We start from the raw sequence: 13,350 nt of genomic DNA, 5'->3' as shown, positions 1-13,350 counted from the left end.
AATCCCCCTGAAAGCTCTAGTTTTGTTGAAAATGTTTTCCAAACTGTTGACTGCAATCAGTATTCTTGTTCAAGTCAAAACCCTGCTGATTTTCCTCCGAGTTCCTTTTAGATGGGACAGGATCCTCTCGAATAGCTGAAGATGGGAGATAGTGTCCCAGAGTAAAGGTCAGATCGACCTGGCCAAGCTCTGAGGAAGCAGCCTTGTGAGTTTCACAGAACCCCTTTCCAAAGCATTAAATAACTTTATTTTCCTGTCAGATACACTCTCCAGAGTAAAAACGAGACCTCCAAGGGAACTGGACTCTTGCCAGGGGCCTCCTTCTCGTGTTTAGTTTCATGCACACAACGTGTGTATCTTATCTTGGATCCTTATAATTTTTAAGTGGGCAGCAAGAAAGGAGGCTGAGTGAGGGGCTTTTGATAGACCCTGCCTAGATGCAAACCACCTGCTGCCGTCTCAGAATCTGAGTATTTAAACTGAAGAAAAAGTAACTGCCAGAGGATTCAGATTAACATCTAATATTCACAATTCTGTCATTTGGAATTTAAAGCCTTAGGCTGGCTTTCCCTTATACCCCCAACTGTGCCTTCAGATAAATCTGCCTGCTTTAGCCAAACTTATTTTCTTATAGTTCCCTAGCTTAGTACCTTCCCATTTCCCCACCTTTGTCCAAGCTATCCCCTCCACCTAGCACACCACTATCGAGCGGCTTCCGCGCTGTGGCTTCTATGTCCTGAGTGTTCAGGCCCCGTGTTTCGTTCGGAGGGTATGTAGCTGAACAAGGCTAACAGCTCTGTCCACCCCACCCTTGTTTCAAGTCTGACTTTTTTTCCTGACCACACTATATCTTCTAGCACTTATCATACGGGGCATTTCTTTTAGCCCTCACCTGACTTTATCATGCAGCACCTTTGTACTGTTATTTCTTGTAAAATATCTATATATAATGCAGTTGTCTCTCCAGCTAGACTTGAGGTTCTCTCCTGTTGTGCATCTTTAAAACAAGAAAAAGAAAAAGCAATGCCCAGTCCCAGCCCCCACTCTCATGAGTTTTGTTGAATAGGGTCTGAGGTGGGACTCAAGCATTGGTGTTCTGCAAAGTTTTCCAGCCTATTTTGTTGAAAGGCAGGGTTGAGAACTACTGAGCTAGGCCACACTTTTCTTGGATCAGGGATTCTGCTTTCTTAGTCTGTAGCGCTTTGGGATTGAGTCAGGTAGGAAGTTTTGGGTCATAATTTTTGGCTGGAGAGTTAGGAGGCCTTCCATCCATGGCTGGTTCCTGTGATATCTGTCAAGTAACAGGAGAGAGCATTAAGCCCAGAACCATTGCAAATCAGAGCTGAAAATGCCCATCTACTTAATGAATGCCAATCCCCTAGGAGGGAGGTGTCTTTCAAGGCCACGCCTTTGATCCAAGCTGGGACAAACTTGGGCTCCCTTTGAGCTTCTTCCCTTTGCAACCCCACCTCTCTGGCAACTAGGATCTGTTTCTTAGGAACATTACCAGGGGCTCAGCACTGTGAGAGATTCATAGATATATAAACTACAGTAAAGGAGCTTCTAAGTCTAATTGGGGAATAGGACATATTGAAATGGAAAACAAACTATAATGCCAAAATATAAGGAGATGTCACAGGGGTGTGAGATGAGAAATGCCAAGGGATTTGTAAAGAAAGGAGGGATTCTATCTTATGACAGTTGCCAGGGAAGTCTTCCTGGCAGGAGGCAGGTTAACCTATTTCTTGAAGGATGGGCAGAGTAGGTAGGTGAAAAGACGACCTGTGGGAAGGAATAGTGGAAGAGTCACTGTCCCTCTGCCCCATCGCTCTCCTGACCCCCACCGTTGCCCACATGCATGCCCCCATCTCGTGACCTCCCACCAATCCTGTAATTTAGAGGGAACAGTGGGCTTTCTCCATGTTTGTATCTGACTTTCATTTGTTATTGCTCTGAATGGTCCCAGCCTTCTCCAATTGAGGCCCATTTAAACATTTTCTGGCTTTTTTTTTTTTCTTATGACACTTGGCATAGCCTAATTATTTTGACCTGAGCAGTTCACTGGGGCCATCTGAAATCTTTGGGCCTCAGCCAAACCAAAGCAGAGGATGTGGGGTGGGAATTGAATCTCACCCCATCCTAGTGCACAGATACGGGATCAGTTGCTCCAGGCAGAGGAGAGCACATGAACCCATCTGAGCAAAACCAAGTCAAAAGAGCCAAGTGGCTTTGTGGAGAAGGACCAAATGGCCGAGAGCTCTAATTACTTGGATTACTCAAAGCCAAGGTAATAGTGATGGGTAAGATTTATCCTGAGCTTGCCAGGAATTCTTCTAAGCACTTCTTAGGTTTTCAGTCCCTTCTCACAACAACCCTATGGGGAAGGTACTCTGAGTATTCCCATTTTATAGGTGAGAAAACTGAGGTTAGATAAGTTGCCAATACCTGGGTTTGGACCCAGCGGTGTGGCCACAAGGCCTGTGTTAGCTGTTACTCTTTCTTGCAGCTCAGTATGAGTTGACATATGTAGAAGGATCTGCCATACCTTACAATCCTTCTGGCACACTTGAGTATCATTGGAGCCAGGGCCAGAGATGTAAAATAGGGACGCCTGCCCTGTGGCTGGAGTACCAGCACTGGAGTGTTTGACCAACTGGTGAGCTCACGCCTTTTGAGACCCTTTACCTTCCTGGAACGGAAGCCCAGTCTTCTGCATGATTTTCAAACAGAAGTTAGTAAAGCGTATTTTTAGGGATAAGCTTCAGACTCAAAGATTGCCCTACACACAAAATTCCCGTGGAGGAGCAGAATTCGTGCCAAGCAGAGCATGTCGGGACAGTATTTGGTCCTCAGGCTGTCAGCATGTGGCCCCTGATTATCTCTTTTAACCCCCCCAGCATCCCCAAATCCCAGTGTCTACATGTGTCCAGCAGGGATAACAGCAGATCTTGTGACATTGAGGTGTTGAGTAACTCGTCTGAGATCAGAGCTCTAATAAGGATCAGAGGTGGGACTTAGGCCTGACTAGAAACTTGTATTCTTATGCTACTCTCATGAGCAGAAGTCTGACAGCAATTGGTTTGGATTAGAATTCAGCAGACCTGGGCCCTGGCTCTGGGTCTGCATATTACTGTAGCCTTGAGCCCAAAGAGAATGAGACCAGAATATCTCTAAACCCCTTCCAGCCCTCCCCCTGCATTCTATACCTTGTTCTCTGTGTTGACCAGAAAGGGACCCACCATGCACTAGCATTTTAAAATGTTGCACAGGATCTGTCTGAGGATAAATTATAGTAGAATGCAGATAATGATTTTATAGTTCAAGAGCATCTTTAGAAGGTGACTATGCCCTTAAGAAATATACTAAATGCTGTGTTTAGTGTAAAATCACAATCCAGACTGGTCCTTACCTCCCAAGGTTAAAAACATACAGTACTTCTAAAGTGTTCTGGCAGAACATTCTTCATCAGGCCATGGGGTGTACCTAGCTTGCGCTAAAAACCCATGCATTTTACCTTTATCTGAGTTTCAAAGAAAGTATCAGTGCAACCATCTGGAATACATATTAGAATTCTAGGTGGCTCAATGGAAGATATGGTGTTTATGGATGAACCAGTAATGTTAATGATATTAATAATAATGATGGTCCTTGGGCGCCTGGGTGGCTCAGTTGGTTGAGCGACTGCCTTCGGCTCAGGTCATGATCCTGGAGTCCCGGGATCGAGTCCCGCATCGGGCTCCCTGCTCAGCGGGGGGTCTGCTTCTCCCTCTGACCCTCCCCCCTCTCATGTGCTCTCTCTCTCATTCTCTGTCAAATAAATAAATAAAATCTTTAAAAAAAAAAATAATGATGGTCCTTACCTGCATAACATCTTACGGTTTAGGAAACAATTTCACATACCCACAATTAGACACTAGGCTGGTCTTCAAATAGAATTATTGGAGCAAACGTTAATTTTTAAGATGTAAACAGTAAAGTGAAAATGGAAATGAAATGTGGACATTTGCTGCCAGTCATATTTGCTTGAAGCTGTTTCGGGGGAGGAAAAACAAAAAGAGAAGGAAGGTAACATCTGAATCAAAACATATAAGCAAATAAAAACTTTTACCCCAAAGTGAAAATGTAAATCAACGTTGTGTTAGCCAGGAGAATTTGATGTGAAGTGTGAAATTAAGTCCATGAGAGACCTGACCCCTTCTCTCTGTTCTGTTTCTCACCCCAGGCAGGTGGCAAATCTCAGATTCCTGAGGCAGCACGATCTTTTCTCCACTCCTTTGGATGTCTGACAATTTGTAAATCCACAAGGAAACCTTTCTTGCAAGGGTCTTCCTTAACAATCTCATGCAAACAGCATGAAGTGATCAAAAGAATAACTCTTGTTTTATATTCGCCTTGCCCACTTCTGAACAAGGGAGTGTATAGACACACAGGCGTATACAAACTAAGCTAACTTCTTTGTAATGACAGGCAGGGTGGCAGAACCAGCAGGTTCTTGAGAACACTCTGGAGAAATGGGCAGGGCACGGCCAGGGCTTGAGTAAGGAGAGCGAGGCACTTGCCTTGGGCTCCACATTTAAGGGGCCACCAAAACCCTCAGGAGTCAAGATAAGAGAGAGTTTCATGCAAAATTTTTAAAAATCAAAATGCAAAAAACAAAAACAAAACAAAACCCCCAATGCATAAAATGTCAGAATTTTGAATGAAGACAGGACAAATAGCTATTTTAATGCTGGCATTTACATACTGAATAAACACCACAAAAAATTGGCAGCACTCTCCATGTGCCAGGAGCTGTGTTCAGTAGTATACAGTCCTTTACTCTTGGTACATTTCAGAAGGACCTGATTTATCCGATGGTAAATCCAAATCTATTTGATAACAAACCATATTAGAGGAAGAGTTCCTTTACGAGCTCCATAAACTCCATTATAGTCCATTTTGTCTTTGTTAAACATATGAGTTGAAAATTACAATCCCTTTATTCGCTATGATCATTTTAGACACACAGCTCAAAAAGATCGGCATTAACTTAAAAAAATATATTAGCGTGCTCGTGTCTACAAAGCACCATTGTTTTCTGGGCTCTAGCTGATGATTTTATTAAGCATACTGAAGGAGGGGAAAAATCAAAGATAATTATAAATTTATAAATACGTAATTCATCAGCATAAAGTGATTTTAATGGGATGGATGCAGAATTATCTATTTTCCTCATGAAAATAACAGAGATGTTCTGATTAAGCCCCTAATCTACTATATGTGAAATTCTAACCAAACTGATGGGGCGCATTTTCTTTTCCGAGACTACCTTTGATAAGAAATGCATTACAAACTCATCAGTTTGGCTTCCTGTTAACAAAGAGACAGCAGCCGTCTGGATCATTCTGGATTCACAGTGAAACTGCCACACCATGTATCCTCCAACTAAAGCCGTGCAAGTTTGACAAGGGGCAGATGAATCCAGGAGTTCTTGCGCAGGGGTTTAAATCTATGCGGCAGCTGACGGTTGAAATAATCATCTATATATCGCTCTGAGCTAGCTGGGGAAAGGTTGAAGCTGTATATTTTCAACATATCTAGTCTAATGGTTAATCTGTTGTCTTGTGCGGGCTCTCTCAGGGTGGACTTGGCGGCACACACTCACAGCTTCAAGGAATTGCTCGTGGTAGATGTGGTTTGCCTTGATTCTCAAAGCGCGGGGTAGATGAATCTGACTTCACTTGAGTTGGAAGATGGGAAACTCACCTGATTGGTTTCCTCAAATGCCGGGGGACCTGCTGGACCCCTAGCAGGTTGGATAGTAGGGATAATCGGATCGCTAAGCTACCTCTGTCCCTCCCAACTTCCCCAGATCTGTGCACTTGACGTGGGCTCCACGTGGGTTCCTTTTGTTGTTTGGCTGTCTTGGCAGATCGGGAAGAACATAGTGCTTTTCAAAAACTGGACGGCTAGGAAAATGTGAAAAGATAAAGAGAGCATAGATCAGCAAAAAATTTCTATCGGGGGCAGGGAGTAAATATCTCAGGCTTTGCGGGCCACTGGGTCTCTATTGCCATGACTCAACTCTGTTGTACAGTGAGAACGGCCATAGACAATAGGTAAATGAACAACTGTGGCCATGTTTCAATAAAACTTTATTTATAGCCATTGCAGTTTGAGTTTCCTATCACTTTAATGTGTTATGAAATATTATTCTTAGATTTTTTTCACCCAACCACTTAAAAATGTAAAAACAGTTTTAGCTTATGGAGTATACAAAAACATGTTCTAGACTATGGTTTGCTGACCCTGAAACTTGAGAAACAGAAGAAGAAGAAAGAAAGCAGCTTTTGGTGCCAGGGACTTGGCAAGCTCATCCCTACTTGGAAACTTGTCCCCCGCAAACAGGTACTGCACATGCCGGAGCTACAAAAAGGAGTCAGATACATATACTTTTTGGCTTCGAAGTCATTAGCACCTCATTGGTGTCAGAGTAAAGAACAGGGAGAGAAGGAGAGTTGAGAAGGGGCTGTTTTGTTGGACTTCTGTATTTTTTTCCTCAGTTTGATTCAAAGTAAAAGTTATCTTCCATCTTCTACTGCCTTCCCAATCTCCAAACTCCATAGCAATAATTCAAGGAAATTCTTGCATTTCTCATGTTAGTCGTGTATTTGCTCTTAGAATTCCATTGTTTATCTTTGCGTCTCATCTCTGAGAAGCTAATATCTAGTCTTTGCTTGAGACTTTTCTTTGCCCTCGAGATGATAGAAACAATCTGTTCCAAGAAAAAAAGAGCCAAAGGCAACCAGATCTCCAAAAGGAATTTTCTACCCAATACCAAGCAGAGCATTGGGCAAGTTATTACAGCAGGTCAAGTTTTTTGCAAAGATATATGAGCTGAGATTCTAGATACAGGGGAACTTGATGAATGTTAGACTCCTACCAGGATGCATACAGAACATGAGGCTTATGGTTTGAGATGGGTGGGGGGCATGGGTTCGTAGGTAACATCTCATCCACCCTGTTTGATTTCATAGGATCCATTAGGCCTGCAGCGTTTCCACAGAGAACATTGCAATCCAGGTCATGTGGGTTCTGTTAGTATATTTATATAGTATTTTTTTTCTCTCTCCCATGTAGGAGCTAAATTCTTTCATTACTCTGTGTTAATGGACTCAAACTTACACAATTCAGGTTTCCCAGGCAGTGAATAGAGCCAGAAATACACCCTGTGATTAACTTCTATGTAAACTATTGTTCCTTAAAGTCTCCCTCCCCATTCTCCTATTAGCTCTACAAAAGCCAGAAATGAAAAAGCTGCAACAAACCTCCCCTCCCTGCCCCATCAGCCTACTTGGGGGCAGTTGCCCCCGTGCGGGGGCTCGGGTCCACAGGGCCACTTCCAAACTCATGTTACATAATGGCAGGTTAGTGTTATTTTCAACCCACATCCTCTAGATTTTCCAAATAAATGTATTTCCTATATCTCAGCTAGAGGTTGTGAAATTGTCCTGCCTGATAATGTAAATAATAAAGTGATTGTTCAGCTGTAGACAATTATGTATGTTATATGTTGGAGATATTATTATTGTTGGCATTGCTTTTGAGAGGCAGCATCCTTCATCTTTTCATTATCTGTGTATTAATATTCTCCATGATCTTTCAAAAATAGGTTTATTGATTGGTCTTATCAATAATACTGCTAAGTGTTCACCCATCGGCTGGGGGATATATGTTATCCCAAGGTTTTCAGACCAGAAGCTCTCATTTCAAGGATATCACCCACTTCAGCTCCCCCGTGTTCTGATATTGAGCTGCTCATGACCCTCTAGGCATAGAGCTTGGCTCCAATGCCTGCCTCACTGTGTCCTAGCCTCCTTAGCTGCTCAACCTCACTGATGGGCACACATCCTATCCCACTTCTGGGATTCCTCCTGAACCAACAGTCAAGTGCTCCTGTATAGCAATTAGAAAACCAAACTCATAGTATGGATTATTTATCTAGCATTTGTTGTTCTTGTTGTTGTTTTCCTTCACTGCTTCTGGAAGCATCTGCACCTCCTCACCCATCTGGTTTGTGTGACAGGCAGCTACGGTTCTGGTAGTCTATGATTATAAGACAGGAGACATCCCTCCAGAAAGTGGGCACCATTCTGCGCTCCCATCCAGGGAGTGCTCTTTCGTGGCTACATTTTAAGACCTTGAGAATTAAGTAGCTCAGATTTTCTGGTGAAAGACTTAGGCTTTCCATCATATTAGAGATAGGTTGGGTCAGCTTGGGAGTTTTGTCCATTGTGAATTGCATATTGGGAAAAGACTGTATTACTACGACTTACATGATTTTTCTTGGGGAGAAAGTCTGGTAAACCCACAGAAAATAGGAAGCACACTATTACATCCCTAGCCTGGCAACTTGACCCTCTCTCCTTACCCTCAGTTTGGGTAAAACAAGATTCTCATCCTGAAAGATGGAAAACATGCACCCACTTCTTTTTTATCACTCATGATACAAGGAGATGCTATACCTCCTTCTTTCTTAGGAGTGGCAAACCCATGGCTTTTAACACAAGTCAAGCAGCAATCACGACCAAGCTGACCAAGCCTACTGTTTGAGATGAAAACGATACTTTAACATTGAGGATTGATGACTTGGAATATAATAATTATTCAGTAGGATGCATTCTAGCAGACTTCAGGGTATAAGGGTCTGGTCTTGCTGCTAAACTCAGTTTTCGGTCTATATATGTCATAGGGAGAAGGGTACTCTGTAGGTTTTTGGAAATTATTGCACAAACAGGATTGTTTTCTGACATACTATCCCTTCTGACATTGATGACAAAAACACAGCAAAAAGAATTTCAAGAAGCCATCAGGGTAGAAGAAAACCGCAGTTGAGCTGTGAGGAAGAAACTCCCCTTTTCATGTAAAGCTATAATTCTATTCGATGATAAAACTTGTTTGGAACTTCCCTAATGAAAAATTTCGCAAAGGATTCATTTCCATTTTCTTTTCTCGTTGATGTTTGGCAGTCAAGGTTGCAGCTAGATCGCGCTATCCCAAAGACCCATTTGAGTCCAAGGACACAACTCACAATCCTCGGCTTGTGGCCGAGCCAGGTGAAGGAGTTGGGGAGCCCACCCCTCTTTTAATAACCACACGCTTCAGCGTTCTATCTTAACATGCTGAGCTCGGTTGAAGAAGACAGATGTACTGTTGTCGATTTCAGCATGCATTCAGCTTGTTGGGCAGCAAAATACCAAAGAGAAAAGCCATAGCAGACAAGAAGTAACAATTAAAACGGCCCTGCCTCCAGTCTAGCAGCTTGCTCAAGACCTTCGTCGGAAGCCCTGTTAGCTAGATGCCTTTGCGTTCAAGCCACTTTGCATGCTGCTCACTCTGAGTGATTCCAGTGTGAATATGACATTACTAATGACCTGCTAAGTGTGTGCAGATGTGGGTTTCTCCAGATGTGGTGATTCATAACGTAATGGAGATAGCCGGTCGACTCATGTTTATGGTTTGTTTGCCTTTTATTGCATTTCCGAGGTTATTTGCTTTGAACTGTTTTTTAACTCCAGCCAACAAATTCACCTTTAAGTGTCAAAGGGCATCATGCCCCCAAACCCTGGGGCAGAACCGGGGAAGGGGAAGAGGGAATGTGTCCCAGGCTGGACCCGAGCGCCGGATCCATCACATGTCAGCATTAGGCTATTTGGAAAAGCTGAAAGTTGGAATCCTTGCCCCATTTTACTCAAAAGGCCCCCAAAGAGGCATTGGTAACCCTGACATGGTGTTTGCAAGCTGGCGAGGCCAATAAAGAAAGGGATTTCTTTTTTTAAAAAAAATCCAGTGAAATATATGATCATCTTGAAATGAGCCCAGAGCTCTGGCCAGTGTTTCTGGAAGATGTTGCCTTGCTTTTGCTTGAAAACAGAATGCCGATGAAAAGTCGAGTAAAATGTTGTTACAGATGTTCGACTCTGCATTAAGGCTGTTGGAATTACCACCACATCTTAAATCAATTCCCAGAACATTGTCTGAAGGTTATGTCATTGAAATAATGAATCCTCTTTAGTCAAGTATAAGCAAACATGTTAAAACATCATTGTAACTTTAAATTAAACTCTAGCGCAAACCAAGGGATCTGAAGCCTCATTAGACTTGCCTGACATTTTTCTAGCACTGAGTCTTCCCCAACTGTAAAACTGTTAGATTCAGAGCCTATTAGACAAGTGAGCGCTGGGAAGTTACAACAGCACATTAAGTGTTATACTTAGGGATGTGCAAAAACAAGCCCTTGAATTTTATGAGCACTTGGAGACTGGATGGAGTTCAGCTCCTATAAAAATTCCACATTGGATTCCTGAACTTGTTTGTGTTTTAAAGAAGCTGGTAAGTCAGGTTCCTTTCAAAGATCGTATCTTCATGCGCTTCCACAGCACGATGCGAGTGAAAATGCCGGAGACAGGGGTGTATGGTAATTAGCCAAAAAGCAGGCTAAGTAGGAGCCCATAAATGTGCGTTGGCATGAGGTAGTGGCCAATTACCTCAATACATTTGTCTTTCATGAAAGTACGTAAATTTCAGTCTCCCTTTTAATTCTATTTTTATTCCTTACATATAGTCACAGAAGCCATGAAATGAAAATTATATTTTATAGCTTAACTAAAAGTTTTTCTAGGTCTGCTTTCTTTAAATATGCAGAAATTGATAGAATCCCTATAAAGGATAATAATTAAATATGGTTTATAACCTACTTATGAGAAAGAAGTTATCACTGCTTCTCTCGTGGGATCTAAGCCATATGTAATGGTCTCCATTACACAACGTTCATATGTTTAAGCTGAAGACATTTTTTCCACCCATTTCTTCAGGGAACAGATCTGCATTTCCAGGCCTGTGAGTGCAGGAGGAAACCTGTGAACATGAGTTTCATTTAAGAGAACAAATCCCGGTTTAAATGCAGTATGATTATGATGGATGATCTTTCTGAGTTGCAATGAAAATAAATAGTTTCCTTGCATAGAAGGAGGGGTAACTTTAGCACTAGAACAAAGTGTCTCCCTGGAGCTGGGTAACAGGTATTAACTTACACATCTTCCATGTGAAGATCGCGGCACGTAAACAAACAGTGACAAGGTGCAAGGATAATGGGCACTTAGCCAAAGAGAGTTATTTATTATAGGTCCAGTGCAAATGCGGAGACAATAGTTAAGCAAAAGACTCCAACAGAACTGCCAGTGAGTGGGACTTCTGTTCAGGACCTTACTGAAATGGACTCACTGAATAAATTGGACAAAACCATGGCAACATCTGGTGGCCTTGCATAAAGCTAGTCATAGTAGCCTGGGTTGGGTAAAAGACCTTTCTGGGTATGTCACTCTAACCATAAGAAGGCCTGTGTGACAGAGGAGAGAACTTTTCACCCCAACTAGACCCACTCACATGCATACACGTTATCCAGTCTGTCATGTGACTCAACTAATCTAGGTCACCCTGAACACAATACAGCAATTGCAAGTGGTCCATATTAAAAGGTGAACTTGTATTATGGGTGGAATCAGTGCAAAACGTTCTACCCCATCCTTAGATGGGGAAAATGCAAAAGTATACTTATACACATACCTCTCTGTCTCTCTGTCTCTCTCTCTCTCTGTCTTTCTCTCTCTCCCCCTTTCTCTTTCACTTATTGCCTTTCTACCCCATTATTAACCTGGGATGCCTGGCCCCCTATCCTGTGAAAGGAAGATGAATTCAGGTCAAGCTCAGAGTGCCTGTTTGCTTGCCGAGAGATGCATATCAACTCTAAGTGATTTTTTTCAATACCATTTATGTGGCTTGTATTTATTTCCTTTAATCTTTTAAGTGCTGTTTAGTCTCTGTGTGATTTGCTGTGGATACTCATTTCTGATAAGATGTGATATCCTCCCAGCCACATAGTTCCTGCCTGGAGCCCTAAGTGACTGATAGGGTCGCAGCCTGAGCCTGGGCCTCAGGGGGGACGGGGCGGGGGAGTAGCTGGTAGAGTGAGTGGGCTGTGGGCATTTGTAGGTGCTTCTTGCCTTCGCTGCTTCTGGAATCACTCTCACCTCAGACTGCATTCTTGTTCCTTTTCCACGTGTCAGCCAGAATATAGACAAGCCCAGACTAACAGTGGAATAGGGGAATGTACCAAGTGGGGTACTTTGAAGCAGGCTTGGAAGATAGTTGGATTATTAGAATCCCTGCGAACCATGTATCGTAACATACTAAATTTATTTAGGGTTTTCAGGGAAGTATCATATAATGCATGTCCCGATAGGGATATGGGTCTTCCTGGGCAATGTCAAGTAGCTGAGATGACATTCCTCCCCACTCCCCCACCCGCGAATAAGACTTACACCATTAACATATGTCAAGCTTCTTTTGATGTCATCACTGCTAATATTTCTCTTCTTAGCTTTAAGGTAACTGCCGTGCATTCCGGGTTTCAAGGGTGCTTCCTCCCAGTCTGTGTTGCAGTCTACTCTAAGAATCCAAGGATCCTATATTTTTCCTTCTTGACATTACAGCTTTAGCCTGAATTGTGGGGGTGGGTAGAGGAGGGCTAGAATTTTGCTGCTGATGCCCTTGGGTGACAGGCTGGGTGCGCATCTGCTAATTATCAAGCAGCTCTCTTAAAAAGAAGCATGATGCAAGCTAATACATCTATAAAGCTTATTAGTGGGTGTCTTTGGGCAAAAGCAGTAGAGTGTGCTGTGTTGTTTGTGAGCAAACCTTCACACTGCTTAGCGATCTGTGTGGTTTAGACATTTGGAAAACAGCCTTTGGTTTCCAATGCCCTCTGCTGCCCTCCCTCCCTGCCCCCCACCACATCATCAGAGATATCACTCAGTGGCAACCTCCTCCTTCAGTCGGGTGCTCTTCTCCGGCCTGGTTCTCCAACCTCACAGCCCAGTCTTAATGAGTGGAGAAAGGATCCCATGTGCACGCCCCAACATGCTCTCCCTCTAGGGAGCAGCAGGGACAGAGCTGAGATGGGCTGGGGATTCTTGAGCCAGCAGGCACCAATGTTCCCAGTCCTGACCGATTGAAACATTGGCTGTCAAGGCCTCAGATCCTTGCCTCTCTCCAAGGCTCTCGCTCTGGCGTGCAGGGATTAGGCACCAGCTAAGTTGGTTCGTTTGTAGGATCAACTGGCTGGCAGCTCTTCCGCTGCCGTTGCCCATACAACTTTATTTCTGATTGTGGTTTTGGAAAAACCCATTCGATTACTCAGCGAAGTAACTGAAATTAACTCTAAGAATAATGATTGAGTGTTCCCACATATATATATATATATATATATGCTATATATATATGTGTATATTTTTTATATACAGATAAATCATG

The 13,350-nt window shown here is 43.0% G+C and overlaps 1 protein-coding gene across 13 annotated transcripts in view; it reads left to right on the top strand.

The window, feature by feature from the left end:
* The window catches only part of KCNMA1 (potassium calcium-activated channel subfamily M alpha 1), a 725,292-nt gene that overhangs the window by 619,802 nt on the left and 92,140 nt on the right, over window positions 1-13,350 (top strand). For 6 of the 13 annotated variants that reach the window (XM_035022495.1, XM_035022490.1, XM_035022523.1 and 3 more), the window contains one exon: window positions 9,009-9,095. The exons of the other annotated variants lie outside the window; for them this stretch is intronic. In XM_035022495.1, the coding sequence (XP_034878386.1) occupies window positions 9,009-9,095 (87 nt within the window). The remainder of the gene's footprint in view (window positions 1-9,008; window positions 9,096-13,350) is intronic. 13 annotated transcript variants of the gene reach the window in all.

The sequence above is a fragment of the Mirounga leonina genome, unplaced genomic scaffold, assembly GCF_011800145.1.
Source record: "Mirounga leonina isolate KUSES-001 unplaced genomic scaffold, KU_Mleo_1.0 Mir_114, whole genome shotgun sequence".
Classification (NCBI taxonomy): Eukaryota; Metazoa; Chordata; class Mammalia; order Carnivora; family Phocidae; genus Mirounga; species Mirounga leonina.
The sequence above is the reverse complement of the archived record's forward strand: the minus strand, read 5'-3'. Positions and strand labels throughout refer to the sequence as shown.